The sequence below is a fragment of the Mauremys mutica genome, chromosome 1 (genome assembly GCF_020497125.1).
Source record: "Mauremys mutica isolate MM-2020 ecotype Southern chromosome 1, ASM2049712v1, whole genome shotgun sequence".
NCBI lineage: Eukaryota > Metazoa > Chordata > Testudines > Geoemydidae > Mauremys > Mauremys mutica.
In genome coordinates, this window is record NC_059072.1 from 254,647,379 (window position 1) to 254,674,533 (window position 27,155).

Here is a 27,155-nt window from a genome sequence, read left to right on the forward strand (position 1 = left end):
GGTTTCTTAAAACAATAGAAGCACCAAAAACTCAGGTGCTTACTGACTCAGTCTGAGTGCTATTACTCTTCTCTTCTTTAAGAACATTTTTAGCAGCTATTAACCTAAAGAAAAGCCAACTATTCATTAATCGCCATGACTGACATGTTTAAGTTGGTAACTTATATTGTAAATTATAGTACAGATAAAAGCTGAAATGAATTTTATTTAGAAAAAAAACCAGTTGAACATATAAACTTATTTTAAGCTTGTGAAAATAACATTTGCAATACAATTCACACTAGGTTCCTACCAGATAATTCCTCCCCAGAGGAGGGAAAAGATAATGTAGAACAGCAGCGATCCCCAGATCACAAAGTGGTTTATCCATGTCCAGTAGTGTGTATCTAGTGCAAGCTGAAAGAAAACAGGTCATCTTGGTGTTTATATTATTTTTTAGAAGTGATAAAAGACTCAACAGGAGATGAGGTACACAGAAAATCAATGAACTATTTAAAGAATTAATCTGAGAACTCTATGCAGAACTGTAGGGAACAATGATACCTTTCTATTTCTATCATAGTTAAGAAAGTTCCCATACCTAAGCACTAATCTTTGTATTCTGTATTGAGATCTAGTATATGTCATGACAAAGGCTTGACTATTCATTAGGAAATTATAACATTGCAATATTACTAGCGCAGCCCCAGACGATTGTTTCACCGTCCTCCCTCTTGTTCCTCTTTATAATTAGGCTGTAACTGTCCTAGTTTATAACAGTTACAAACTTACGTATATAATTACTGAAAATTGGCAATAATAAACTGCTTCAACCATTAAAAGAAGTCTCTCCCCCCTTATAACAAATAATTACATAGCGATGCTCATTATTGATGCTCTCTTTTAATCTAATAGGCTATACTTATCGAATGATAGAAATACAAGTCATGAACTCCCAACGCTTCTCTCTTTTGACAGTGAAAATCTACTGGAGAAAGTATTCCAACAATGAACTCAGTAAAACTAGCTATTTTGAATACCCTGGCTAAAATGTCACGTAAAAGGAATCCAAACAAACTATAAGCATATGTGCATTTCTGTACAGAAATTTCCATTTCATTATACAGAATATGTAAGAAATCAGTGTATTTAAACATAAACCAACTTTGATAAGGCATCTGAAAAGGGATACATCACCATACCAACCTAAAAAGCTGAACTTAAAAAAACAAAACAAAACAAAACAAAACAAACCACAAACAGGAAAAATCTGGCAATTCATTGGTAACAATGTGATATCATGTCAAGATCCAACTTTGGAACTCCAGCTAAATCCTTCACTCTTGAGCTGACAGTAACCCTGCACAGATTCAATCAATGTACAGAGTTTTTTATAGCTTCACATGCCAACAGCTCTGGACAGGAGCAGAATCGACAAACTCCAACGGAAACCGTGTTTAGTTCTCCGTAAGTAGAAGGATTATATCAAAATACCACATGGGGAGAGTTGGTTTTAGTAAACAGGATAGGGGAGAACTGTAGTTATTGATGGGGATCCCAAAGAGTCTCAGTAGATGAAATATTAATATAGAATATCTTACCTTCAATGTAACTGTAAATACTAGCACAGTAAACACCAGTGTTCCAAAGGTCCAGTTTCCAAACATCTATAAAAAAAGGTCAAAAGTCATTATAGGTAATGTACTTCATTGTATCATGATCCATCTAGAACAAACTATTTGGATATCAGTTCATTTTGCTCATGAGCACATATTTCAGACTGCACACAAGCAAAATACACATAATCAGAACACTCAGCCCAAAAGCTCATTAGTACTTTTCTTTGTGTAAAGAAAAACTGCAGCACAGTTAGTGTGTCACTGTACTGTTTCCCATGAGAGCATTGATGCTATCTTCAGAGTCTTCTCAATTGCCATCTTTCTGACCTCCCTCCTCTCTAGTTCTTGGAGTCATATGTCTTCAGGGAGACTGATGAATGCATCAGGTTGGTAATAGGACAAGTAAGAATGGGATATCCATCATGGAAACGTAGGTATGTATAAACTTCACTGATTTTTTTTTAAAATAATACCTTTGAGTAGTTGATACTAGATTTTTTTCCTTTGATTCCTCACTACATGCACCTTGAAATAAAATCACCTCAACTACCCTAAATGAACATTGCTTTATGTAGCATACAATATTTATGGTTCAGGATACCAACATCATACCTTTTAATACCTACACATATATCCATTTTAAAAGCTGTGGTAATGATGCAATATCTGAAGTATCTCATGCTCTTGAGATTTTTCAGATAGATGGCACAGAGAAGAGAACTGGAAAATGATGTGAAGGGGATCTGAGAGATGAACACAGACAAAACACGAGAGAGCAGCTGCTGCTTACTCAGTAAGAGACAGCATACAGCTCAGGAGCAGATGAGCTGAAGTTTCTTATTCAAATGTAGTGACAATAGACTTCCAGAATGCTGCACCAGAGGCTGCTGGTTGGTTGCATGAGGGAAGGGCAGACATGCAAAGATTAAATGAGCTACAATATGGATATATGGATACCTTCAACCATATATTATCCCACAGTGTTGATTTCTCATTTAGCTTAAGTTAATTCCATTGAAATGAAGATCACCTGCTGCTGTATTTTTAACTTCTTGGTATTACATTTAAATACATTTCAACAGTTCATCCAAATTTATCTGTGTGCAAGAAACATTAAACCAATGAATGATTGAAATATTAAAGTGATTGTTCCTCCATAATCAGGACTTTCACATCCATCTAATTTCTTTATATAAACCTGTGAGAAACTTTTCATTCACTAGTCAGATCTTCTGCATTTAATCCTCTTACCTGTACAATCTGAAGGATTTTGATTTACTGAGGTTTTGTTTTGGTGATCAACTTGATTGTGATATAGCCCTGGTCATGGCTGTGTGCCACTTCTGAAAAATTCAGTTCACTTCTTGATTAGAGAGGCTAGGCTGGACTCTGAAACCCAGGACTTGGGGGTCATGCCAACACATGCTGACTTTCTTCCAGCAATTAGATCTTCAAGTAATTAGAAGACTTTATGGGATGGCAAGTCCAGATTCCCAGTAAAAGCAAACCCAGATGGTGAACATTTTACTTGAAATTCTGGGTATTGTGTTTTGTTTGCTGATTTGCTATGATATGCTCCTACCGTCTTGGCCCTCACTTTCATTCTGCTTCTGACCTCATTGTCCCTGTCCTCCATTATCCTCTCCAACTTTCCCTCCTACCTCCCCCATCTCTTCTTCTCCTCTTTTCTTTCAATGTCCCTATTCCCTTCTTCTGGCTTTCCCACACCCTTGCTCCTATTAACCCAGCCTCCCTCCTGCCTTTTTCCCACTTTTCTGACCCCAATAATACAACTTAAAAAAATCTTACAACAAAACACCAAATCAAGCACACACAAAACACACTGTGAAAGTTATATGACATTTACCACCTGCAATCACTCTGCTTCTATGTTGCATTCCTTTCCTTACTCTTGGCCTTCTCTGTTTAGATTGCAAACTCTTTGGGGAACATCCCTACTCTGTGTTTGTACAGTGCCTAACACAACGGGGTCCACAATTCAGTTGGGACATCTAGGAACTGCTGTAGTAAATTGACTACTATTATTATTGACAGATCTTGGACACCTGAATTTTACTTGTCAGGCAATTGCTCTGGGCCAGCCATTTTGTGGTCCGCTGGCCAAGAGAAATGAAAGACGATGGTTGATAAAGATCACCCAAAATTCTAACAGTATATCACTTTAGAGATTGTAGTGGACCTTCAATAAGATTTCTAAATAAAGTTAGATGCTTTGGGTTTCTGATTTATTTTTAAGCTGAATGTCATGCCATACTCTGGCCTGTCATGTTGGAGTTTTTCACTACAGTAAAGGACATTAGCTTGCCTCGCATTTTTAATAGCCTTGGCAGCAGCAGAGATTTGAGGTGAAAAGCTGAAGAAAAAAAAAGAAAAGAATACTCTCTTGATGCAATAACCTAGAAGTTGTCTGTTTTAACAACTTGGAACCTAAGGTGGATCATCTAGTGTAGCTTCATGAGACTGTCACACTTGTCTCTCCTCACCCCTTCACTTGTTTTTGACTGACTTGTTGTGAGATACTGAATAGATATTGTAAGCCATTCAAAGCTTTCTTTTGTGAGGCACTTAGCACATACTGGATACTCAGTCATTGTTTAGAGTTGATGCTGGTGTCCACGTTTCAGTTGATAACTTATCCCTGACAGCCAACATTTTCAGGCACCCAAAATCCATGCTGAACACTGAAATAAAAGGTCAGAGTTTCAAAAGGTGCTGAACTTCCCTTAAATTTTGACTTTAAATGGAATTCAGGATACTCAGCATCTCTGTCATTAGGCTACTTATTTAGGTACCTAAACATTAATATAGGTACCTAACTGTAAGCACCTAACTTTGAACATTTTGGGATGAGGCTTTAATGTGATTTGGGAACATGGTTAAAAACAATCTGGTTGATCTACACAAGAAGACTCAACTAAAAGCTTAAAATGGACTCTGAATCAATGCATCTGGCAACAACAAGGGGCTATGCGACTCCCACAGCTGTGAAAGAGACAATTTTATGATTACGAAAAACTGAAACTATATAGAGTTTTCAATATCAGATTGAAAACATAATTACAGGAGAAACAGAACTACTGTAGCATACTGCACTGCCCAAAAGCAATTCTTTCAATGTACAGGCAAACTTAAAAAGAAGATTTCTGTCTTTTTCACACAGTGATTTAGTTTATTACATTCCATGATGTCACAATATCCATTCTACTCAAATATTACTTCTCTAGTAAACATAGAATTACATCTGACATTTCTGGACAGATATGTTTCACTTAAAATTGGGTAAAAAATTACACTGTTGTATTCTCACAGTAATTCAATGAATCTTTTCTAAAGTTGTGGAAATGTCAGATATTATAAATCACCTAGAGTAGAGATTTTCAATAAGACAAAAGAGCTGAGTGGGAAGCACTGATGAAAACACAACAAAATGCAAAGGAAAGCAGAACATTAATATTGTCAAAAATTATGGTCTTTCTAATACAACTTCCTGGCCGTAACAATTTTTAAAGAAACTAATAAGGCAGCAATTGCTAATATTTCTATAAAAGGACAGAAGTCATGAAAATATTTGTAGGAAATATTTTAACTGTTCTTTAGTTCAAGAACAGGGAAAGAGAAAATGCACATCATGACAAAACCACAATAGTCTTACCATATGAGTGTTGGTTGTCATTAGCTGAGGTTAGGAAGAGAAGCAAGTAGCAAAAAAGAAAAAAAAGCAAGACACAAATAAAATAGACCAAAAAATGTTAATGTGTAAATAACTAAAATGCAAAAGGCCCTTAAAAATTTATATTCATGTCACTGTACCGTAAGTAGAAACAGAATGTTTTAAATGATGTAAAATATATAAATGTTAAACATGTAATTCTAGTCTGTTCTATTTAGGCTCTTGCATGGTGCCCATCACAAGGCTATCCAGGTGTCTATCTTTTTAAAATACGCACAAAAGAATTAAATGACTCAAATTATCAATATATTGATGCCGTAGGTGTTAATTATGAAATAGCAAAGTTATAATGTAAATTCTTACCGGATATTTGGAGTTCAGGTTATAAACTCCCTCCCCTAAACTCCGAACCTCAAAGTAGCATGCAGCCACATGCTGATTACTGATACATGGTATTTTAGCTAAATAATTTTGTTTCTGTTAAACACAGTGTTACATATCACTCCTATCTCACTGCCACCCATAAAACAGTTCTCTCTACAGGAAGCCTTTATGACAATCGTTGGTTATTTTTAATGAATTACGCCTCTGTAAATGATAATTGAACATGTGGGATTTTAAAAGTTACAATTTCTTCATTTCCCAAGTCTAACTTTGATCAAACTAAATACTAACCTGTCCATTGCTGGTCACAGTTGTGTTGTCAAACAAGAAATAGGCACCAAAAAAAAATACCACAGCATCAAACAGTCCCAAGAACGTCCAATAAATAAATACACGCCAGCGCAGAAGAGCATTCTTGGCAATATCCCTGAATAAAACAAGACATATGCACTCAGACTAGCATGCTAAAAAGATCCAAGAAATATGAACTCAACAAATTATTTTGTGAGAAGAAATATTAAAAAATATTGTATTTGGAACAGTTAAACATTTCCCAGGTGACAAGTGTCTACCAGATCCACATTCATGTCTTTCCATAAGATCTACAACTTTTGTCTAGCCTTCTCCACTACTCATTGACTATAATTCTACCAGTTCCCACTCTGATGGTAAATTCTGTATTTGTACTGTACCAGTCCAAGTTAGATTTCAATCTCTTCAGGGAAGGGACCTAAAAGATATGTAATAAATTGAAATACTAGAGGTCTCTGGAGACTTTGCTTTCTTTTCCAGGCGGTGCTCTTTGTAAACAAAAAGAGCACAAGACAAACTTATTACTACGATATGGAATGTTAACAACATAGGTGGAGTCACACTTACCAGAATCGAAGAGTATATTAACATAAAGAGTATTACTACAGTGCTTTCCTTTAGAAAATGTGATTGATTGTTTGCTGGACAAAAGTGTTTGGCTATAGTAAATTTTCCACAGTACATATGAATCTGAATGGTACTGGTTTAATTCTCATACATGGAAAATTGGGACATAGCCTATCATAAAATGGGTCAGAGCAAAACTGAAATGAAAAATGTGAATTATAAAGATGTAAACAGTATTTGGAAACAAAAGCACTTATACACAGTCTTCCTTTCCAACACTGATCATATCAATCAATATTTTCACACAAATATCTTTTTAAAAAAACTGGGCTCAGGACTGTCTTAAATTATTTTTCATTGTGAGTAAATTACCCCATTCATTTAACAGCAATTTGTTCAAAAGAATACATCACTATAAATGGCTAAAATAGCATCATGTCTCATGTGGCCTACAATAATTTTGTGCTATTGACTGACAAAATAAGTTCAGAAAATCAGTGGGCATTAAATATGCTATGCTCTCAAAAGCCAAACAAAAATGTCACTCTCCAAAATGAGCATTTTTAACATATATTTTTTTAAATTGTAAGGTGTAATAAAAATGAGTTTTCAATAGCAGTATGTAATATTGCCCTTAGGATCTAAGAGTTCACCCAACTGTGAAATAAATACCTGGAGCCATATCACACTTTTCAAGTTTATGCTTTGGGCATCTATGATTACTCTAAAAATAAGGCACTGGTTTTGCAGCTACAGCAATCCAAACCAGGAACTCATCCTAATGTGGACTGCCAAATGCAGTTTATTGGCAGAGACAGTCATCCAACTGGCAGCAAAGAGTAATCTAAAATAGTTTTAGCATTATTGACCTGCAAGCTAGTCAACATTTTGCCATTGACTATTTTGGTTTCCCATGCAAAAGGATCTTGGGACATGTAAAACTGATGGATGTTTCAGGGAAACACTATGGCAGATTGCAAGCAGGCTTGAGGTATTAACAAGCAGCAACAATATGCTTATGGGGCTTCAAAGAAACTTCTTCACATGGTGTCAAGTATCAGAGGGGTAGCCGTGTTAGTCTGGATCTGTAAAAGCAGCAAAGAATCCTGTGGCACCTTATAGACTAACAGACGTTTTAGAGCATGAGCTTTAGTGGGTGAATACCCACTTCGTCAGATGCAAGACCCACAAAAGCTCATGCTCTAAAACGTCTGTTAGTCTATAAGGTACCACAGGATTCTTTGCTGCTTCTTCACATGGTGTCTATTTTGAAAAACATGTTGCTGCATAAAAGATACCTTTGACTATACCAACATCACTCACCTCTGCAAGAAGCAAGGAACTCTGATGGAATTAGATCCAGCAAAGAAAAGATTTAAGGAAAAAGGAGGGAGAAACTGCAGCTTTCAGTCTCTCTTTCCCCTCAAAAGAAAATATTATACATAGATATATAGTGTGTTTTGTTTCTAGGAATCGGCTGTCCTCCACAGATGGAGGCATTAAACGATACTAAATGAATACATTTTTTTCACTCTGTAGGGCAATAATTTTCTATTATAATTCTGAACTTTTGTCTAAGATTGTACACGATCTATAGAGTTTATACAGCTATTGAAATTATTCAATCACGTGATTAAAAATATTCATCACAATTAATCACACTGTTAAACAATAATAGAATACCATTTATTTAAATATTTTTGGATGTTTTCCACATTTTCAAATATATTGATTTCAATTATAACACAGAATACAAAGTGTACAGTGCTCACTTTATATTTGTTTTTATTAAAAACATTTGTACTGTAAAAAAAACAAAAAAATGGTATTTTTAAATTCACCTAATAGAAGTACTGTAGTGCAATCTCTTTATCATGACAACTGAACTTACAAATGTAGAATTATGTACAAAAAATAACTGCTTTCAAAAATAAAACAATGTAAAACTTTAGAGACTACAAGTCCACTCAGTCCTACATCTTGTTCAATTGCTCAAACAAGTTTGTTTACATTTGCAGGCGATAACGCTGCCCACTTCTTATTCACAATGTTGTCTGAAAGTGAGAACAGGTGTTCACATGGCACTGTTGTAGCTGGAGTTGCAAGGTATTTACATGCCAGATGCGCTAAAGATTTCCTTCATGCTTCAACCACCATTCCAGAGGACATGCGTCCATGCTGATGACGGGTTCTGCTCGATAACAATCCAAAGTAGTGTGGACCAACACATGTTCATTTTGATCATCAGAGTCAAATGCCACCCATAAAAGTTTGATTTTCTTTTTTGGTGGTTCGGGTTCTGTAGTTTCCGCGTTAGAGTGCTGCTCTTTTAAGACTTCTGAAAGCATGCTCCACACCTCATCCCTCTCAGATTTTGGAAAGCACTTCAGATTCTTAAACCTTGGGTCGAGTGCTGCAGCTATTTTTAGAAATCTCATATTGGTACTTTCTTTGCATTTTGTAATGTCTGCAGTAAAAGTGTTCTTAAAATGAACATGTGCTGAGTCATCATCCAAGACTACTATAACATGAAATATGTGGCAGAATGTGGGTAAAACAGAACAGGAGACATACAATTCTCCCCCAAGGAGTTCAGTCCCAAATTTAATTAACACATTTTTTTAATGAGCGCCATCAGCATGGAAGCATGTCCTCTGGAATGGTGGTCAAAGCATAAGGGGGCATATGAATGTTTAGCATATCTGGCACGTACATATCTTGCAATCCTGGCTACAAAAGTGCTATGCGAATGCCCGTTCTCACTTTCTGATGACATTATAAATAAGAAGTGGGCAGCATTATCTCCCATAAATGTAAACAAACTTGTTTGTCTTAGCGATTGGCTGAACGAGAAGTAGGACCGAGTGGATTTGTATGCAGTAAAGTTTCACAGTTTTGTTTTTGTGTGCAGTTACGTAACAAAAAAAAATCTACATTTGTAAGTTGTACTTTCACAATAAAGAGATTGCACTACAGTATTATATGAGGTAAATTGAAAAATACTGTTTCTTTTGTTTATCATTTTTATAGTGCAAATATCTGTAATAAAAATAATATAAAGTGAGCAGTGTATACTTTGTGTTGTAATTGAAATCAATATATTTGAAAAACATCTAGAATATTTAATAAATTTCAATTGGTATTCTGTTTAACGGTGCAATTAAAACTGCGATTAATCATGATTAATTTTTTTGAGTTAATTGCATGAGTTAACTGCAATTAATCGACAGCCATAGTATGCTATATACATCTGGTCATTTCCAAACTATTTCCAGAAGTACCATCTCAGGTGCAGTGCATCTAATTGCTAGAGGATGTTGCACTTCTTATATCGTGCACAATGAGTCACTAATGGTATTTTAGAGGAACATTCCAAAAAAGACTGTCTACAAATGGATAGCCAAACATTTTGGGCTAAATGATTACCTTTACCTGTACAGTGAAGGTTCTCTCTTGAGCATCTCTGTACTGACATGTTGTTCCATTAAACTGTACAAGAGGATAGGAAGAGATGTGAAGCTGATATTGTATAGTGTTAGATACGCAGTATCATATAAAGGCTGCAGATGGAAAAAAAGAGTTATATTATCCAGTTATATTTTCAAACGCAATACACCATACTATGCTTGATTTAACAGGAGAATGTCGTCTTGTTTAGAGACACAAAAGCACATTCTTTAAAACGAAGACAAATTCCACACAGCATCCTTGGATGACTGTTTTTGAGATAGGATAAAAGTCAGTTTTCACCCAGGTTCCTCTGGGCAAACAAGTCAATCAAAATTTGACTTGACAATAGTCCGTGGCCCCCTCACAACGTTTCAGCTGTGCAAAGGGGCTGTAAAGCTGCCCTAGCTGGGCAACTGATTCCCCTGGTGGGGGAAATCTCTGTCAGGCATAGCCAGCTCCACTCCACCCCCTTTTCACCCACCCAGCGTAGGGCAGCGTTCAGGTGTAATAGCTGGAGTGTTGCTACAGTCCAGTAACCCTCAGATGACATAGTGGTCACGTGTGGGGCTATAGCTAGCATGTTTAAGCTAAAGCAGCTCTAGAGAACAGCTTGAATAGGGGGATCAAATCAGCTGCTTGACAGCACAAGGGACTGGGCATAAACCAATCTTTTTCTCCCCTTCTCCCTGTTCTGGGTCTTATTCTAGATACATAATGTTTATCATCATTAACGAACCTATTCCTTACCCCTATAAAGTGAGGGTTTTTTCCAGATCCTGCCTCATGATCAGCCTATGCCTTGAAACACGTGTCATGAAAATCCTTACTACAAAGGCTTCTCTCTTTTTTCTTTTTCTTTCTTTCTTTTTTTTTTTTTAAGTAGTGTTATTTTTCATGAAAAAAAGAGTGGCAAATTTTGCAGCCAAAGCTCATCAACACATGCTTTAACATCTAGCATTAGCCAGAGAGTGCTTCACAAAATGCTAGATAGGTTTCAGTGCATCCCTAAAATTGAAAATAGTTTCACACTCAATTTTTTAAACTCATTGGAGCTTTACTGTGAAAATCTTTTCTTCCAAGTTCCTGAATTTGTTTTTATCTCCCTCACTTCATGGGAGGAGTGACAAGGAGCCTTCCATACAACTTAGATAGCTGAGAACAGCTGAGGAAGAGCAAAGAAACAAGAACTTAAAAGAAAGAGGACCTGGCCCTCCCCCAAGAATGCCTTTCCTTTTTCCTTTTGGAGTGTGTTTATTTTCCCTTCTCCCAGCCCTGATTTCCATGCAGGGGCGGCTCCAGGCACCAGCACGCCAAGCTGGGGCACTCTGCTGGTCACCGCGAGGGCGACAGGCAGGCTGCCGTGCTTGGGATGGCAAAATACCTAGAGCCGCCCCTGTTTCCATGGTATGGGCATCTGCATGCTCAGCCTTAGAGAGCCCCAGATCAGGCCAGCTGCCTTCTGCACTTTCACCCCTGCCTCAAAAGACAAACTGCTTATTCACACCCACACCTTTTAGATTTTCTTCTATCCATGCTCTGTGAGCAAAAAATCAATGGAAAGATTGAACTGCATGTTTTCCATGGAGATTTTGCTTTCCACAGCTAACTCTCAGTTTTGTGTTTTCCATTAAGTCTTTGACTCAGAAAATAATGTGGCTTTTCTGATAATTCATCAAATTCATTTCAGTAACAGTCATGAGAGCTCTTGAAAGCCACACTAACCAAAGGTAATAGCCTTCTTTAGAGAGAGCTGTAAGCTAAACGAATCGCTTTTTCAGCCTACCGGGTCCAGTAAGATTATACAGCATCCCAAAGCTTTTAGTTAAAAAAGGTTGAAGAGAAGGTTTTACAATAAGCAGAAAAATTAAAATGCCTGACTAACCTGTTGTGAAAACCCACAGAAGAACTGGTATAAAAACTGAGGAAAAATGAAGCAGACATTCTGGAAGACAAAGTAAGAGTTATCAAGTGATGCACAATCAATAACATGTATCACGCATTATTATAACCATGTATATTATAATATCGTATAATACCAATTGTACTGTACACAGAATACAGAAAAGGCTGTGATAGATTTATAGAAATAGGGCATTCACATTCTCATTTTACATTAGCACAGACGAACACAATTTTGAAATAAAAATTATAACTACTCTGTCAAGTTGGAGGGAAATGAGATACTACCCAGGAGTGGGTAGGCACAGAAGACAGAAAGAGGAAAGTAAGGTCATATCAACAATGGGATTCAAGTAAACTAGTTTCTGATATACTGTGGCCAGTCAGTGTGAACATAAATAGTAAAATGGGTTTCTCCATCCACATTGGTCAACTGAACTTAGAAACTGATTTAAGTTAGAATTACGTTAACTTTTAAACCACTGTTCCTCAGACTTGATTTAAAAGGCACTGTAGATGGAGCCTAGAACTTGGGTGTGTGGGGGGCACGGGAGGAGGGAGCTGCTGGAATACATAAAGGAATAAAGATTAAAGACAAAATGAAAATTTTATTTTGAACCATATTAACGATCACACACTGCATACAAATAAAAGCTGTCCTGCCTCAGAGTTTGGTGACAACGATACTCCTGAGAGCATTCTGCACAAAAAAATTAAAAATCCTGTGTCAAAATAATTAAAATTCTGCAAAATTTTGCGAATTTTATTTGACAAATAAACGTGGATGCTCCAGCATGGCATTGGGGCGCACAGACCACTGGCTGCACTTACGTGGGAGATGACTCTGCAGCCTCCCCTGCCTGGGACACAGACTCAGCGGTGAGGCTGCACCCAATCCTGACACAGCCTGCCCCAGAAACATCCTAGGGCCCTGCCCCTCCATGCCAGGTACACCAGGTGTGGGTGGGCAGGCAGGCTCAGCAAGGCAGGATCCAAGAGTGGAGGGGCTTAATGTGGGGGAATCCAGGTATAGGTTGAGAGGGTTGTGTGTGCGGATGGCTCAGTGGGGGATCCGGCTGCTGGGAGCGAGGGGGAGAGATCTGGATGCACAGGGGCTTGTTGGGGGGGTGGGTATGGGTACAATGGTAATCGGACTCTGCAGGGGGTCCAGGTGAAGGTGGTTGGGACTCAGTGGGGCAGGGTGTCATCTGGGTGTGGGGGTACAAATGCTGGGGGAATGGGGCTCAGTTAGATGAGGATCCAGGTACAACTGGTTGGGGCTTGGTGGGGTGAAGATCCGAGTGGCTTATCGGGGTGATCCAGGTGCAGGGGAGTGGGGCTCATCAGTGGGGGTTCTGAGTGTGTGGAGGCTCGGTGGGAGGGTCTGGGTACGAGGGGGTCTGGATACATGGGGGTTGGGTGGACGAAGGAGCAGCTCCCTGTACAGAGATCCCTCCCCTTGCAGCTGAGGAGTGAAGGGTGCACGAAGTGGGGTGGTGGTGGGAGGAGGGGGAGTTTGCAGCACTTCCTGCAGCCAGGAAAGAAATCTGTGAGTTGGTCTGACCCAGCCCTGGATGCCATGCAGGGGAAGAGGAAGTCCTGTTCTCCCCAGCCCAGCCGGGACTAGCACCTGAGTCCAGTGCAGGGTAGGAGCCACCCATTGGGTCTTCCCCAGTCCCACCTCTTGCCCCACAGTGATTTACCTCTCTGCTGGCTGCTCTGGGCACCAGAAACACTGCTGAGGAGGGTCGCATGACCGCATGTGGCTTCCCTTTGCTTCCCCATCAGAAAGTCATTTTTCTGCGGGGAAGCAAAGAAATATGCGGGGGACATAAATTCTGCGCATGTGCAGTGGCACAGAATTCCCCCAGGAGTACAATGAGCAAACCCACCTGGGGATTTGTATCTAGGAGTCAACAGCATTTTCTACAGTTGAGGGTATCTATTATATATAGTTAGTTAATACTATATGCATATTCACAGATTACATGATGCTATCCTACCTTATAAAAGAAGTATTGCACAAGCTCTGATATTCTAACATAATAAAAATGCCCATGAACAAGCAACATTTTTTTCAAATGTTTAAATTTAGGTATTGCATAGTCACTATTTCTTGCAGCTTGACGGCCTTCTTTTCCAGTGATTCCTAGAAGAAAGAGTTGTTAGAAGCTGTTCAGAAAGCTACCGAATTATTTAAAGCATATAAACAAACACTGGAAAAGTTGCAGGGCATGCGGTGATGTTAATTTATCATTATTAGATTTCACTATGTCTTATAATTAGCTGGAGTGTATAAAATATAAACATTATCTAAGAAAACGGGTAATTAATTCTTTGAAACAACCTCTTTTTAAAAAAAATATATTTGTTATTTCCTTTTAAATTAAAATCTAGACCGCATACTTACCTATACCAACGTGTGCTTCTAGAATCATACTGACATCATTTGCTCCATCACCAATTGCTAATGTGATAGGGTGTTCCTTTGATAATTTAATCAATTTTACGATCTGAAAAAGAATGAGCATTTTCAGTAAAATCCTTAAAAATAAGTTTTTACTTTCTCAAATGCTTCCAAAGCCAGTAAAGTTGCTTTTCTTTTCTTATTGCTCAAGGAGAATAGTTTTCTTGAATATTAATCTCATGATCTATTCCATGACTGGTAAAATGAATATCAAACTTGGCAATGAACAAAGATAATAGGGTCCTGTATGTCTTTCTGAATATAGAAGACCAAATATGGGAGAACAGATCCATCCACTTTAACTAGCAAGCATTATAATTTTAATAAACTGATATTCAAACTAAATACTTATACAAACTTCCCCAAGATGAAAAGAAGAGTGACTAAATAGATTAATTAGACTAAATGAATGTGCATGTGTACTGTACATGAGCACTAAAACAAAGATATGGGGATTCAAGATATTTATGTTCCCATGTTTTATGTCTTAAATATTAACATACTTTAAAATTTCCTCCCCTGGAGTTATTAATATTGTTTACAACTTAACTCCAGGTAAAAGAGAGTTTTTAATCTGGGAATATCTACAGCAAATTTATATGTTTATGTTAATATCAATGAGAAAACAGGAGTCAGACAGTATTTCAAACAATTTACACCATCTATCTAGTCTATCTGGATTTTATTTGTATTTAAAAAACAAGAACTAACACCCCACAATAATAGGTAACTCATTCTTCCAATAGTATCATGTAGTATGAATAGAAGATGAAGCAATTAGTTCATTAAATACGTTTCATTTACCAGTATGTATCAACCATAAAAGTTAATCATATACATAAATCAAAATCAGGTGCACAGCAGGGTTCTCTTTTAATGTGCCATTACCTAATTGCTTTCTAGCAAAAATTCTCCTCTCATTCTTTTTCTAATTTTTTGCTTCCATTTTATAGGATAGAAAAGTGAAAGACAACATTTTAAATTACCATAATATGTCACAAACAGTAATGACTTTCAATATTTACACAGATGCGTAGTTAACAAGTAATTGATCATGAAACACAAACCTGTGCTTTCTGCAAAGGTGCCATTCGACAGCATAACACTGCACTGCAGTTCCTGCAAATTTCAAGAAAGCGCTCTCTATAGTTACCAGAGCTCCCATCTTCTCTAGGTTTCATTATTAATGATAATGCTGCTCCATCAATAATTAAACCATAATCTTGCATATCAGTTGAAAGTCTGTTGAGGAAGAAAATGCAAGTGAAGAGCTACTGTAAAAAAAAAAGATAGATAGATATGAGAGAGAGAGAGAGAGAGAGAGAGAGAGAGAGTTTTGATTTGGAAAGAGAAGGCGAGAAATTTATTTACCAAAAAGCAACATTAAAAGGGACGTTACCAAGGTAAATATATTTGAAGTGAAAATCCTTCTATGCTGTTCCTAGCAAAATATTTTTAAATTCTAGTTTACTTTTGACTCATTCTGCTTATGTACTTTTGCATTTCACCACCTAGCTTGGACAATGAAACTAGATTGATTCCGTTTCATTTATGCTTTGACTTCCATGCACTAGTATAATGCTATTGTGTTTGGATTTCCAACACTGCTGGGGAATGTTTACAACAAAAATGGAAAAAGAAATGCAGCATTTTTCAAAACTCTGTAAACGTTTACATTTCATAGAATCATAGAATCATAGAATCTCAGGGTTGGAAGGGACCTCAGGAGGTCATCTAGTCCAACCCCCTGCTCAAAGCAGGACCAAACCCAACTAAATCATCCCAGCCAGGGCTTTGTCAAGCCTGACCTTAAAAACCTCTAAGGAAGGAGATTCCACTACCTCCCTAGGTAACCCATTCCAGTTCTTCACCACCCTACTAGTGAAAAAGTTTTTCCTAATATCCAACCTAAACCTCCCCCTCTGCAACTTGAGACCATTACTCCTTGTTCTGTCATCTTCTACCACTGAGAACAGTCTAGATCCATCCTCTTTGGAACCCCCTTTCAGGTAGTTGAAAGCATCTATCAAATCCCCCCTCATTCTTCTCTTCTGCAGACTAAACAATCCCAGTTCCCTCAGCCTCTCCTCATAAGTCATGTGCTCCAGCCCCCTAATCATTTTTGTTGCCCTCCGCTGGACTCTCTCCAATTTATCCACATCCTTCTTGTAGTGTGGGGCCCAAAACTGGACACAGTACTCCAAATGAGGCCTCACCAGTGCTGAGTAGAGGGGGATGATCACATCCCTTGATCTGCTGGAAATGCCCCTACTTATACAACCCAAAATGCCATTAGCCTTCTTGGCAACAAGGGCACACTGTTGACTCATATTCAGCTTTTCGTCCACCGTAACCCCTAGGTCCTTTTCTGCAGAACTGCTACCCAGCCATTCGGTCCCTAGTCTGTAGCAGTGCATGGGATTCTTCCGTCCTAAGTGCAGGACTCTGCACTTGTCCTTGTTGAACCTCATCATATTTCTTTTGGCCCAATCCTCTAATTTGTCTAGGTCCCTCTGTATCCTATCCCTACCCTCCAGCGTATCAACCACTCCTCCCAGTTTAGTGTCATCTGCAAACTTGCTAAGGGTGCAGTCCACACCATCCTCCAGATCGTTAATGAAGATATTGAACAAAACCGGCCCCAGCACCGACCCTTGGGGCACTCCACTTGATACCGGCTGCCATCTAGACATGGAACCATTGATCACTACCCGTTGAGCCCGACCATCTAGCCAGTTTTCTATCCACCTTACCGTCCATTCATCCAGCCCAGACTTCTTTAACTTGCTGGCAAGAATACTGTGGGAGACTGTATCAAAAGCTTTGCTAAAATCCAGAAATAGTACATCCACTGCTTTCCCCTCATCCACAGAGCCGGTTATCTCGTCATAGAAGGCAATTAGGTTAGTCAGGCATGACTTGCCCTTGGTGAATCCATGCTGACTGTTCCTGATCACTTTCCCCTCCTTTAAGTGGTTCAGGATTGATTCCTTGAGGACCTGTTCCATGATTTTTCCAGGGACTGAGGTGAGACTGACTGGCCTGTAGTTCCCTGGATCTTCCTTCTTCCCTTTTTTAAAGATGGGCACTACATTAGCTTTTTTCCAGTCATCCGGGACCTCCCCCGATCGCCATGATTTTTCAAAGATAATGGCCAATGGCTCTGCAATCTCATCGGCCAACTCCTTTAGCACCCTCGGATGCAGCGCATCCGGCCCCATGGACTTGTGCTCGTCCAGCTTTCCTAAATAGCCCCGAACTACTTCTTTCTCCACAGAGAGCTGGTCACCTCCTCCCCATACCGTGCTGCAGAGTGCAGCTGTCTGGGAGCTGACCTTGTCTGTGAAGACAGAGGCAAAAAAAGCATTGAGTACACTAGCTTTCTCCACATCCTCTGTCACTAGGTTCCCTCCCTCATTCAGCAAGGGGCCCACACTTTCCTTGACTTTCTTCCTGTTGCTAACATACCTGAAGAAACCCTTTTTGTTACTCCTAACATCTCCGGCTAGCTGCAACTCCAAGTGTGATTTGGCCTTCCTGATTTCACACCTGCATGCCTGAACAATACTTTTATACTCCTCCCTGGTTATTTGTCCAATCTTCCACTTCTTGTAAGCTGTTCTTTTGTGTTTAAGACGAGCAAGGATTTCACCGTTAAGCCAAGCTGGTCGCCTGCCATATTTACTTCTCTTCCTACACATCGGGATGGTTTGTTCCTGCAACCTCAATAAGGTTTCTTTGAAATACAGCCAGCTTTCCTCGACTCCTTTCCCCGTCATGTTATTCTCCCAGGGGACCTTGCCCATCAGTTCCCTGAGGGAGTCAAAGTCTGCTTTTCTGAAGTCCAGGGTCTCTGTTCTACTGCTTTCCCTTTTTCCTTGTGTCAGGATCCTGAACTCGACCATCTCATGGTCACTGCCCCCCAGGTTCCCATCCACTATTGCTTCCTCTACTATTTCTTCCCTGTTTGTGAGCAGCAGGTCAAGAAGAGCTTTTCCCCTAGTTGGTTCCTCCAGCACTTGCACCATTTATAATAGTTTTTTCCCCCAACACCTCCTTCTGTCTCCACTGCCAACACACAACCTTTTGTTTATTTTTGACAAAAATAGACTGCCTAACTACCCCATGATAATGATACATTATTGACATATTAAAAATTTCCCTCACAGGTGTAGCACCTTGCTACAAGTGACACCTTGAAAACGGCAGCAGCATTAAAGTAGCACGCTATTAAGTCAGAATTAACTAGAAAATGAGGTACGCTATTTATTAAGAGCTGACAATGAGCTTGAATGGACAATTAAATATATTTATTCTAGTCTTACACACACAGAATCCCTACAACTAAAATAAAATAAAAAAATAATGTATTTGATTCATATTCATTGCAAAGGTCTTCGTATATTGGACAAGGTTAAAAAGATATACGTAACTGAACACACCCAAACTCTTGACAAGAGAGACAGAGAGAGAATTAATATCTAGAAAGTGAGAGCCAGGGAAAACCACTGACCATCAACTCCAAGCAACAAGACCTACATCTGTGCAATACTCTGCCAAAACATAACAATGCTTGCTAACTGATGCTGTTCCTTTATTGCAAACTTATCACTAGGGTGAAATTGCTATTTGTTTTCATATTAACAAAAAGAACAAAGCAAATACACATACTACTAAGTCCAAAAATCCCAGAAACTGATTTTCCCCCCAAATTTTCAGACAAAAAATCTTTTAGTTTTAACCTTTTGAAGTTTTATTCAGACTTTTACACCTATTTTCTGATTCCAAATCTCATTTTTCTTTCTAACCATCCTCTCCCTCCATGCCACATTCTAAACTGATGAAATCAACTACTTTTCCCCAGTTCATCTGCAGCTGCCACTCAACAAGCATAACTCATTATTCTCTGGTTCTTAGTATCTTTTAAAAATAAAAATATGTTTTTCATAACCATGATCTTTGTCCATGATCTATTTTTTAGCAGTGGAATGCTTAAAATAATGCAAGTCATATGACAAGCCAGAGGATGAAGAGTGTAAAGATTTTTTGCACGTAACAAGCCTACATGAGGTATTAGTTGCTATAGAGTAATCCACACTCTGGCAACATAAATTGAGCTACAGTATATTGCTGCCATTGCTGTTCTAACAAGCATTTAATTAATTGTGAAATGCCCACCAATTCTTTTCTTGGCTTGAAAGCTGAACTTTCTACATACCCGGAGAAGTTGTCCCTGGTTAAGCTGCCACTGTGCTTTAGTACAGTTTTGCTTAGGTCAAACAATACATCATGTAAACTCTGTTCCTCAATTTTCTTTGTGGTTAGCTCAAGTAGCTGGGTGTTTCTTCTGAAGAGTTTGCAGGCATAGCATGTGGCAGCAGCAGTCTCCATTTTGTCTCCAGTCAGAACCCAAACTTTAATGCCAGCTTTCTGGAGTGCTTCAATCGTGTCAGCAGCTTTTTCTTGCAGCCTGTAGATATCAATTGACAATAAATATTGATAGACTGACTGGAAATGAGAAATTCAGGGTCCTTACTAAAAGGTTTCCATGACACTAACAGTATTTCAGTAAAAGGTTTTAGACACAAGACGTTTCTAATGTGATGAAAATCATAGCTGGGAATCTGAAAATGCTTAAAGACAAAGATCAGCATGTTATAAGTAATGTGTCTTGCCATTTTCAAGCTACTCAAAGGTTTCTGCTTTCATCTTTATTACTTAAAGACTAGGATGTTTCATCTCACCAGCTCCAGGGCACGTACAGACACAAAACATATCCAGTATCTTCAATTAGTTGTGTTAAAAAAATGAAATATCTAAGTTGCTGGGTGATAAAAGTCAGACACACACATGCCCCTCACAGCACCCAGTAAGTGTATCTTTTGCTCCCCTCACAAACCCTAAAGATTCTCCCTTCATTTCCTCAGACTGCCCATCTCAGAGACTTGCTTCTCCATGATCTTCCCTCCAGCAGATGAAGGGTACAGAGGAATACCACCGAGCCCCATCACACATCAGTGCTGTCCCCAGAAGTGTGAGATTGGCTTTTTTGTTCCCCTGGGGCTCCACAGCCGTCACAACCAGAACTAGTGACAAATGAAGACGTCCAAGCAATGTTTTCTGAGCAGACCTAATCTTGCTGAGTTTTGTATGCGCTTTTCTGCATGGAGTGAGAGATTTTATATAAACTCCATAAAAAGCAAATTAAAAGAACATTATTATTGCAAAGCTAAGCACTCCAAACTCAGGAAATGCCAGAATTAAGGTAGATCATGCAACCTTAATTATGGTCTGTGTGTGAATATATAGTACAGTCTGATTAAACAATTCTAGGAATATGCTGACTTTGATATAAACCAAAATGTTCATTACCATTTGTGACTCAAATAAAATGACTATAGAAATACTTGGGTAATATTCACGACATGTTATTCTTCTAAGTTTTAGTTTAGTATGGTGTCTATGACTGAAGAAATAAGCCATACTTAACATTTTTATTTGTAGTAGGTCTTAGTCAGAAACATAGTAGTAAAAATAATAATTTGCAACAATGATTATCTGAAAATACTGATTTCTGTGTATTTATTATGCATAACTGAGAATGTAGTTAGCTAATTTGTAGGAGATTGATACAAATGAAGAGATTTGTGCCTAATACAAAAAAGGAGGTATAATTATTGCACCTCTGGTTCAATGCCTCTGATAATAGGCACATCTTCCCATTTATCACATCATTCAACATAGTCAAAGCAACATACTTACTGGTCCTCAACAGCTGTAGCACCAAGCAAAATCAGATCTTTCTCTATCTGCTCATATGCCTCTGCCAGTTTCTTTTCCCGATCATGAAGGGCTAGCTTTGCATTCTGAAGCAGCTTGCACACACTATCATACTCTTTGCGTGTGAACTTTTTATATGCAACACACAATGTTCGCAGTCCCTCCTAAAAAATATGATAAAAACAAAGAATGTTTATATTATAAAAGTCTTAAACACCATTAAGAAAATTTCTGAAAATAGAAGCAATTAATATTATCTAATATTTATGATTAATGTGAAGAGTCCCTCTTTGGTTCCTCTATATCAGTTTAGGGCTCTATTATGACTATATGATCTGCCAGAGCAAGAGGCATCAGAATGTTATGCTGCCCTGAGAGCAGCCTGGGAGAGACACAGTGACCCTCCAAGTAGGGAGTAAATTGTACTGGGTCTATATTGACTGCAGCACATGCTGCCTGACGTGCTAAGGCAGCTATCCTGCTGAGTCCGTAGGATAGGTGGGTGGAAAAGCGTGGGAAACCAAGGCTATATGTTCCCCTCTCTGACCTCTCCTACCTACCTGCACGGAGTGGGAAACGTACTTGCTTTGCGGAGCCTGCTGCCCCTTCTCAGCTGCTACCAGCAACAAAGGGGTGCTTCTCACTCTTAATCCCTTGTGCTGCTGCACAAGCAGGGCTAGAATTTGGCTCTTTGCTGGTCCTTACATTATATGCACAAATATTTAATTTATAGGCAAGCATTTTTGGTCTGTTAGAAATGTCAATTTAAAAGGAATTCAAGTTTATAATTTTTTCAGCTGATTTTACTCATATATTTTCCATATTAAAAAGATCAGTTTTAAAATTTGATTGATTTGTATAAATTATCTTTAAATATGTACAAATGAAAAAAATACTAAAACTGTACAAAAACAGACCTCACTTTTGAGAGCTATAAACAATTGTATAATCTAAAACAATGCATGTTTCTCGGTAACTCCTTATACACGGAAAGGGCAGGCATCATCCAATTTTGAGATAACTAAATATTACAGTTATATTATTTTGTGAAGTTAAGCCCAAAATAACTCAATGTCATGATAATCTCAATCCTATATTTACTGCACATATCATTTCTTAATTTATAATAGTTTAATTCTAACAGAAGAAGAGAAAGCAAGCACATACGAAATAAAGCAGGATGTCAAGTATCGCATTAACAAAAGGAAACCAAATAAGAAGGTACTTTCTTTCTTGTATGCACTGGTCTGGTGAACGATCTAGTTCAGTATCTTTTTCACCATAATGTTACACTTCAGCAAATGCACCAAAGTAACTGGACTGAAAGTCAGGTGGAATGACAAGTCAGAAGGCTATACAACAAGAACATTTTCCTTTGATCATTTTCGATGCGAGTATGATCAATTATTTTCTTGCTGGTGTCAGATATTGTTAAATATTTATGTAGTACCAAAACTTTGACTGGTACTTTACTGAAAATCATAAATGGCACAGTCCTCAAGGAGTTTGCATACTTATTTAGAGAAACAAAGAAAATGAAGATAAAGGAAGAAGCAGTGAAAGCAGGGCCAAGGATTAAGACCAAATGATAACATGAGCCATGTTATGTTGTGGTTGAATTATATAACCGGTGATTTTTTAAATGAGACTGATTTAGTGAAAGAAGGATGGAGTGGATAGAACAGGAGTGGAAGTCAGTGACAGAAATCAGGGTGAAAGAAATGGGTTTTGAGGAGGCATTTGAAGATGACTGAAGGTGCTTGATACATTACAGAGGGACGTCATTTTAGTTTGAGGAATGAGTGGGTAGGAACAATCAGCAGTTACGAGTAGGCAGATTGCAAAGTACAAGGTGGAGAGGGTCAAGAAGATAAGTAAGTTCTCAGGAGTTCTCTCAAGCTTTCAGTGACAAAAGTTTTTAACTTTACACAGAAAGAGACAAAGAACAATTAAGGGACATGGTAAAAATAGCAAGAAAAGTTAATTACAGTTGTAGATTGCTGGACAGTCTGAGAGTTGAAGAGAGAAATAAGGAAGTGCCAAAAAACCGCCAACATTTCCAGTTAGAGAGATGGGGAGGACAGTGGAGTTATAATGGAAACAGAGAAAGGTGGGAAGTGTTGAGGGAATGATGAAAAATTCAGTTTTTGCCATACTTAATTTAAAATAAGTACTACAACATTCAAGAGAAGATATCAGGATGAGAGGAAAAAATATATGAACCTAGACAAAGGGGTGAGGTCTGGAATAAACAGGTAGATCTGACAGTCATCAGCATAGAGGTGATAAGACATCATAGGAGTCAACAAGATCACTGAGAGAGTAAGGGTAGAAGGAGAAAAGGAGGGAACCTATGGCAGATTCTGGTCAGCACTTATAGAAATGGAGAGGGAAGGGAAGATGATCCTCTGAAAAAAACATCAGTGAGGCAGGAGAGCCAAGAAAGGACAGAATAACAGAAGCCCATGTTAGAGAGGGTGGTGATCACAGAGTGAAAAGGCAGGAGAGAGAGCGAGAGCATTCCATTTTAATTTCAATTCAGTATTGGAACTTGAAAAGAGCCCTGCTGCAATGCCACAATTGAATTTCAGGACTAGCAGTAAAGCATTTCACTGTGTGTAAATATCATGCATTCACCTTCATACTGCACTACTACAGGGGTTGGGTACTACTTTATTTTTGTATTGGCTCACAATGGCTTGTGGCTTCTATTGCTGATGTATAGTACTGTAAGCATCCTGATGACTGCCCACAACACCTAGATCAATGGTTCTCAACTGCGGGTCTGTAGACCCCTGGGGGATCGCGAGGCAGTTTCAGGGGGTCCATGAAGCAAAGCTGGCATTAGACTGACCGGGGCCTATGGTTGAAGCTTGGAGCCCTGAGTCCTGGCACCCACTGGGGTGGAAGTTCTGAACCCCCCCTGGCTCAGTGGCCGAAGCCCGGAGCTCAGAGGTCCCCCTCTGCCCCCAGCTGGGCCTTGGAGTTTTTGCATGTTGGTGGGGGCCTCCGAAAGAAAAAGGTTGACAACCCCGACCTAGATCACATCCTCCCACTCCCTGAAATAGCAGAGCACAGTGCCAAGGATAAAAACAAGCAACAATCACCAAAAATGAGTTGGAAATTTTAAGGCAACAGGATTTCACTTGATCACCAACACTTCCAGTCTTGAGATATGGATATTGCTCTCCACAGAACAGTACTGCAAGAGTAGTAATTATCATACTCCTAGTAATTTGGTGTTTCCACTTTCTATCTTGATCACTTTCTATCTTGATCATCAGGAAGCACAGATTTGAGTATATTATTTTGGTCTGGATTACTTTGGATTTGATCTGAACTGGTTTACATATCCTTAGAAACAATAGTGCTATTTATGACAAACTATCATTGTAAGTTCCCTTTGTACTGTTAAATAGTACCTTTAATGTAACCTGAACATTTAAAGGAATTTCCCATGAATCTAACTGACAAATAAATACAAACAAGTCTCTTACAGTTTGATAGGCATTACCGGACGATTCTGCTCTATAACATAACCTACCACTGTTACCATTTTGGCTTTATATATTTAATCCATGAGTAGAATTTACTGAAACAGAAGGTAGGTAGCCTATGTATAAATCAGAAGGGCAATGTGCTCTTTTTAAATTATGACCATAAGGAGCCATGAGGAACAAAGCCAAGAATGTTTATTAATAAAGTGATTAACTCATCTGAGCCAGTGCCCAGAACCCAGTTGCCAAAGATGACTGAATTCAGTTCTTGAAGAGGAAACAACATTATTCCATTTTTGGAAGGGAACATATACATAAGAGGATGAAATTCCTCCCTGTGAAGATGATCAGAACAAGGCCAATGCATTACATGCCACATAACCCATGTACAGGTCTTGATGCTGGCTCTCTGCACAAAGGTGAATTTTACCTAAAAATGAACATAATGCATAAACAGAAGAAAATGAATTTTATTTTTTGCTTTGTTAGATCAACAGGACTGTCTTGTTTGGACAGAAGAGCAAGTCAGTTAATTGGAAATGGAAGGACAGCAGGTCTTGCCCTTGGTGTTACTGTACTTTGCTTTAGTAAATCAGAAAATCCTAGCTCCTAATCTGAATGTTTTAGGCTAATCTTCCCCTGGCTAAAGCCTGGGCAGTTTGTGGGCTGTAGCGCTTTGCCCATCAACTTAGATTATAAATTTGTACTGATCATAGAATCCTCTTTATTTTTTGTACTTTTGGTATTTAGCAATTGACAACTACAACCAACTCTCAATTTAGTTCTCCACTTTGAGACAGAACACATTAATAGACGCTGCTTGAAGAAGTTAGCTTTAGACGAGGCTCTAATAATTTTACTCCTTCCAGTCACAACAATTTGGGCAACTAATTTTGTGATTATATTGATAAATTGCTCTTGCTTCTTGTAAAAAGTGAATTCCATTTTCCCTAGCAGTATATTGTCCTGGACACAGAATCTGAAGTGTTAGTCAGTAAAGTCTACATGACAAAATGAATAATATAGTTTTAGTAATCTTTCAAAAGAGAGGGAAAGGACCAGATCAATATTGAAAACATGATTCAATCTAACTGTTCCAGTTTAGTTGACTGCTAAGACTAGATTCTAGCAATGACCTTTCATGTTGGTTCAAACTTTTGTACTATGGACTATATTAGAATAAGGAAGCGTTTTATTTCCCAGTTAAATGATGTTGTCAGAGGGAATATATTTTAAGTGGCATTTAATGTTATTATGGAAGATTAATCAAGCAAAATAAAGATAGACCCCAGCTCTCTACAAAGTTACTTATACACAATCCAAAAAGGACAATCATCAGGACATCTATGAGATACCTATCATTTATCATAGCATGTGAGCCAATTTGCTGCCTGTATGCTCTTGCAGAAGCTTCTATATTTAAGAATTTGGCATAAATGCAATTATCCAGGATGAAGAAATATTGAGGCTGAGGGTCTTGATTCTCTCTCAGACTCTGCCAGAATTTGGATGGATATAGTATATTAAATTGCTCTTTCAGTTCTATTAGCTTCTTCTACCTCCAAACAACCATCCTCTCACAGAGGAGAAAGCTATTTTATATAGTAAAGCTTAGTAATGTGCTCTGGGAAAGAGTTTTAAAGAGGAAATCCAGTTTTCCTCTAAAACAGCAGATAACATTGATGTACATTTCTTCACTTTCTGTAGTAATACCTGTTTTCAGTCTGAGTATTTGATGCCAATCGATGCTATCTTATTTTAAAAGAGATAATAATATTTCATTTAAATGGCTTTTGTTGTTTTTTTAATGGCATATGAGACAAGTATTTATAACCCCTAATCCTATCTTTCAAGTAACCAAGTTAGATATTTTCCCCAAAGGAATCAAGCAAGCTCATACTTCCTTTTTAGTGAGCAAAAAATGTATGTTGTTGTATTGCTTCCTCATAACAAGAACATTTACAGCTAAATTATGTTCTAATGGTTTCTCTCTCAGGAGATCTTGTGAAGTAATCTAAAGCCAGTAAAACTATCAGATGCCAAGGCTGGAGACTGAAAGTGGGGGTGGGATTTTCAATAGGAGTTTTACCACTGACTTCAATGGGGAAGAGTTAGGCCAAAGCTCAGAACTTTTTAAAAACCTCACCTTACACTGCTAATTAACTAGTTCTAGATAACTACTAGTTAGATTAGCCTCACCACATCAGGGCCGCCCAGAGGATTCCGGGGGCCCGGGGTCTTCGGCGGCGGGGGGCCCTTCCGTTCCGGGACCCGCCGCCAAAGTGCCCCGAAGACCCGCGGCGGGAGCCCCCCGCCGCCGAATTACCACCGAAGCCGGACCCGCCGCCCGGTCTTCGGCGGTAATTCGGTGGCGGGGGGGGGGGTCCCCGCCGCGGGCCTTCGGGGCACTTTGGCGGCGGGTCCCGGAACAGAAGGGGCCCCCCGCCGCCGAAGACCGGGCTGCGCTTCGACGGCGGCGGGTCCCGCTTCTCCCCCCCCGCCCGGCCCCG

At 38.8% G+C, this 27,155-nt stretch overlaps 1 protein-coding gene across 1 annotated transcript in view; it reads right to left on the reverse strand.

The window, feature by feature from the left end:
• ATP11A (ATPase phospholipid transporting 11A) overlaps nt 1–27,155 on the reverse strand; it is a 153,725-nt gene that overhangs the window by 18,294 nt on the left and 108,276 nt on the right. Inside the window, exons 18-27 of the mRNA XM_045007544.1 lie at nt 21,131–21,312; nt 19,587–19,838; nt 15,436–15,610; nt 14,312–14,414; nt 13,905–14,050; nt 11,885–11,944; nt 9,985–10,112; nt 5,965–6,100; nt 1,581–1,646; nt 293–396 (exon numbers count right to left, since the gene is read on the reverse strand). Of these exons, the coding sequence (XP_044863479.1) occupies nt 293–396; nt 1,581–1,646; nt 5,965–6,100; nt 9,985–10,112; nt 11,885–11,944; nt 13,905–14,050; nt 14,312–14,414; nt 15,436–15,610; nt 19,587–19,838; nt 21,131–21,312 (1,352 nt within the window). The remainder of the gene's footprint in view (nt 1–292; nt 397–1,580; nt 1,647–5,964; nt 6,101–9,984; nt 10,113–11,884; nt 11,945–13,904; nt 14,051–14,311; nt 14,415–15,435; nt 15,611–19,586; nt 19,839–21,130; nt 21,313–27,155) is intronic.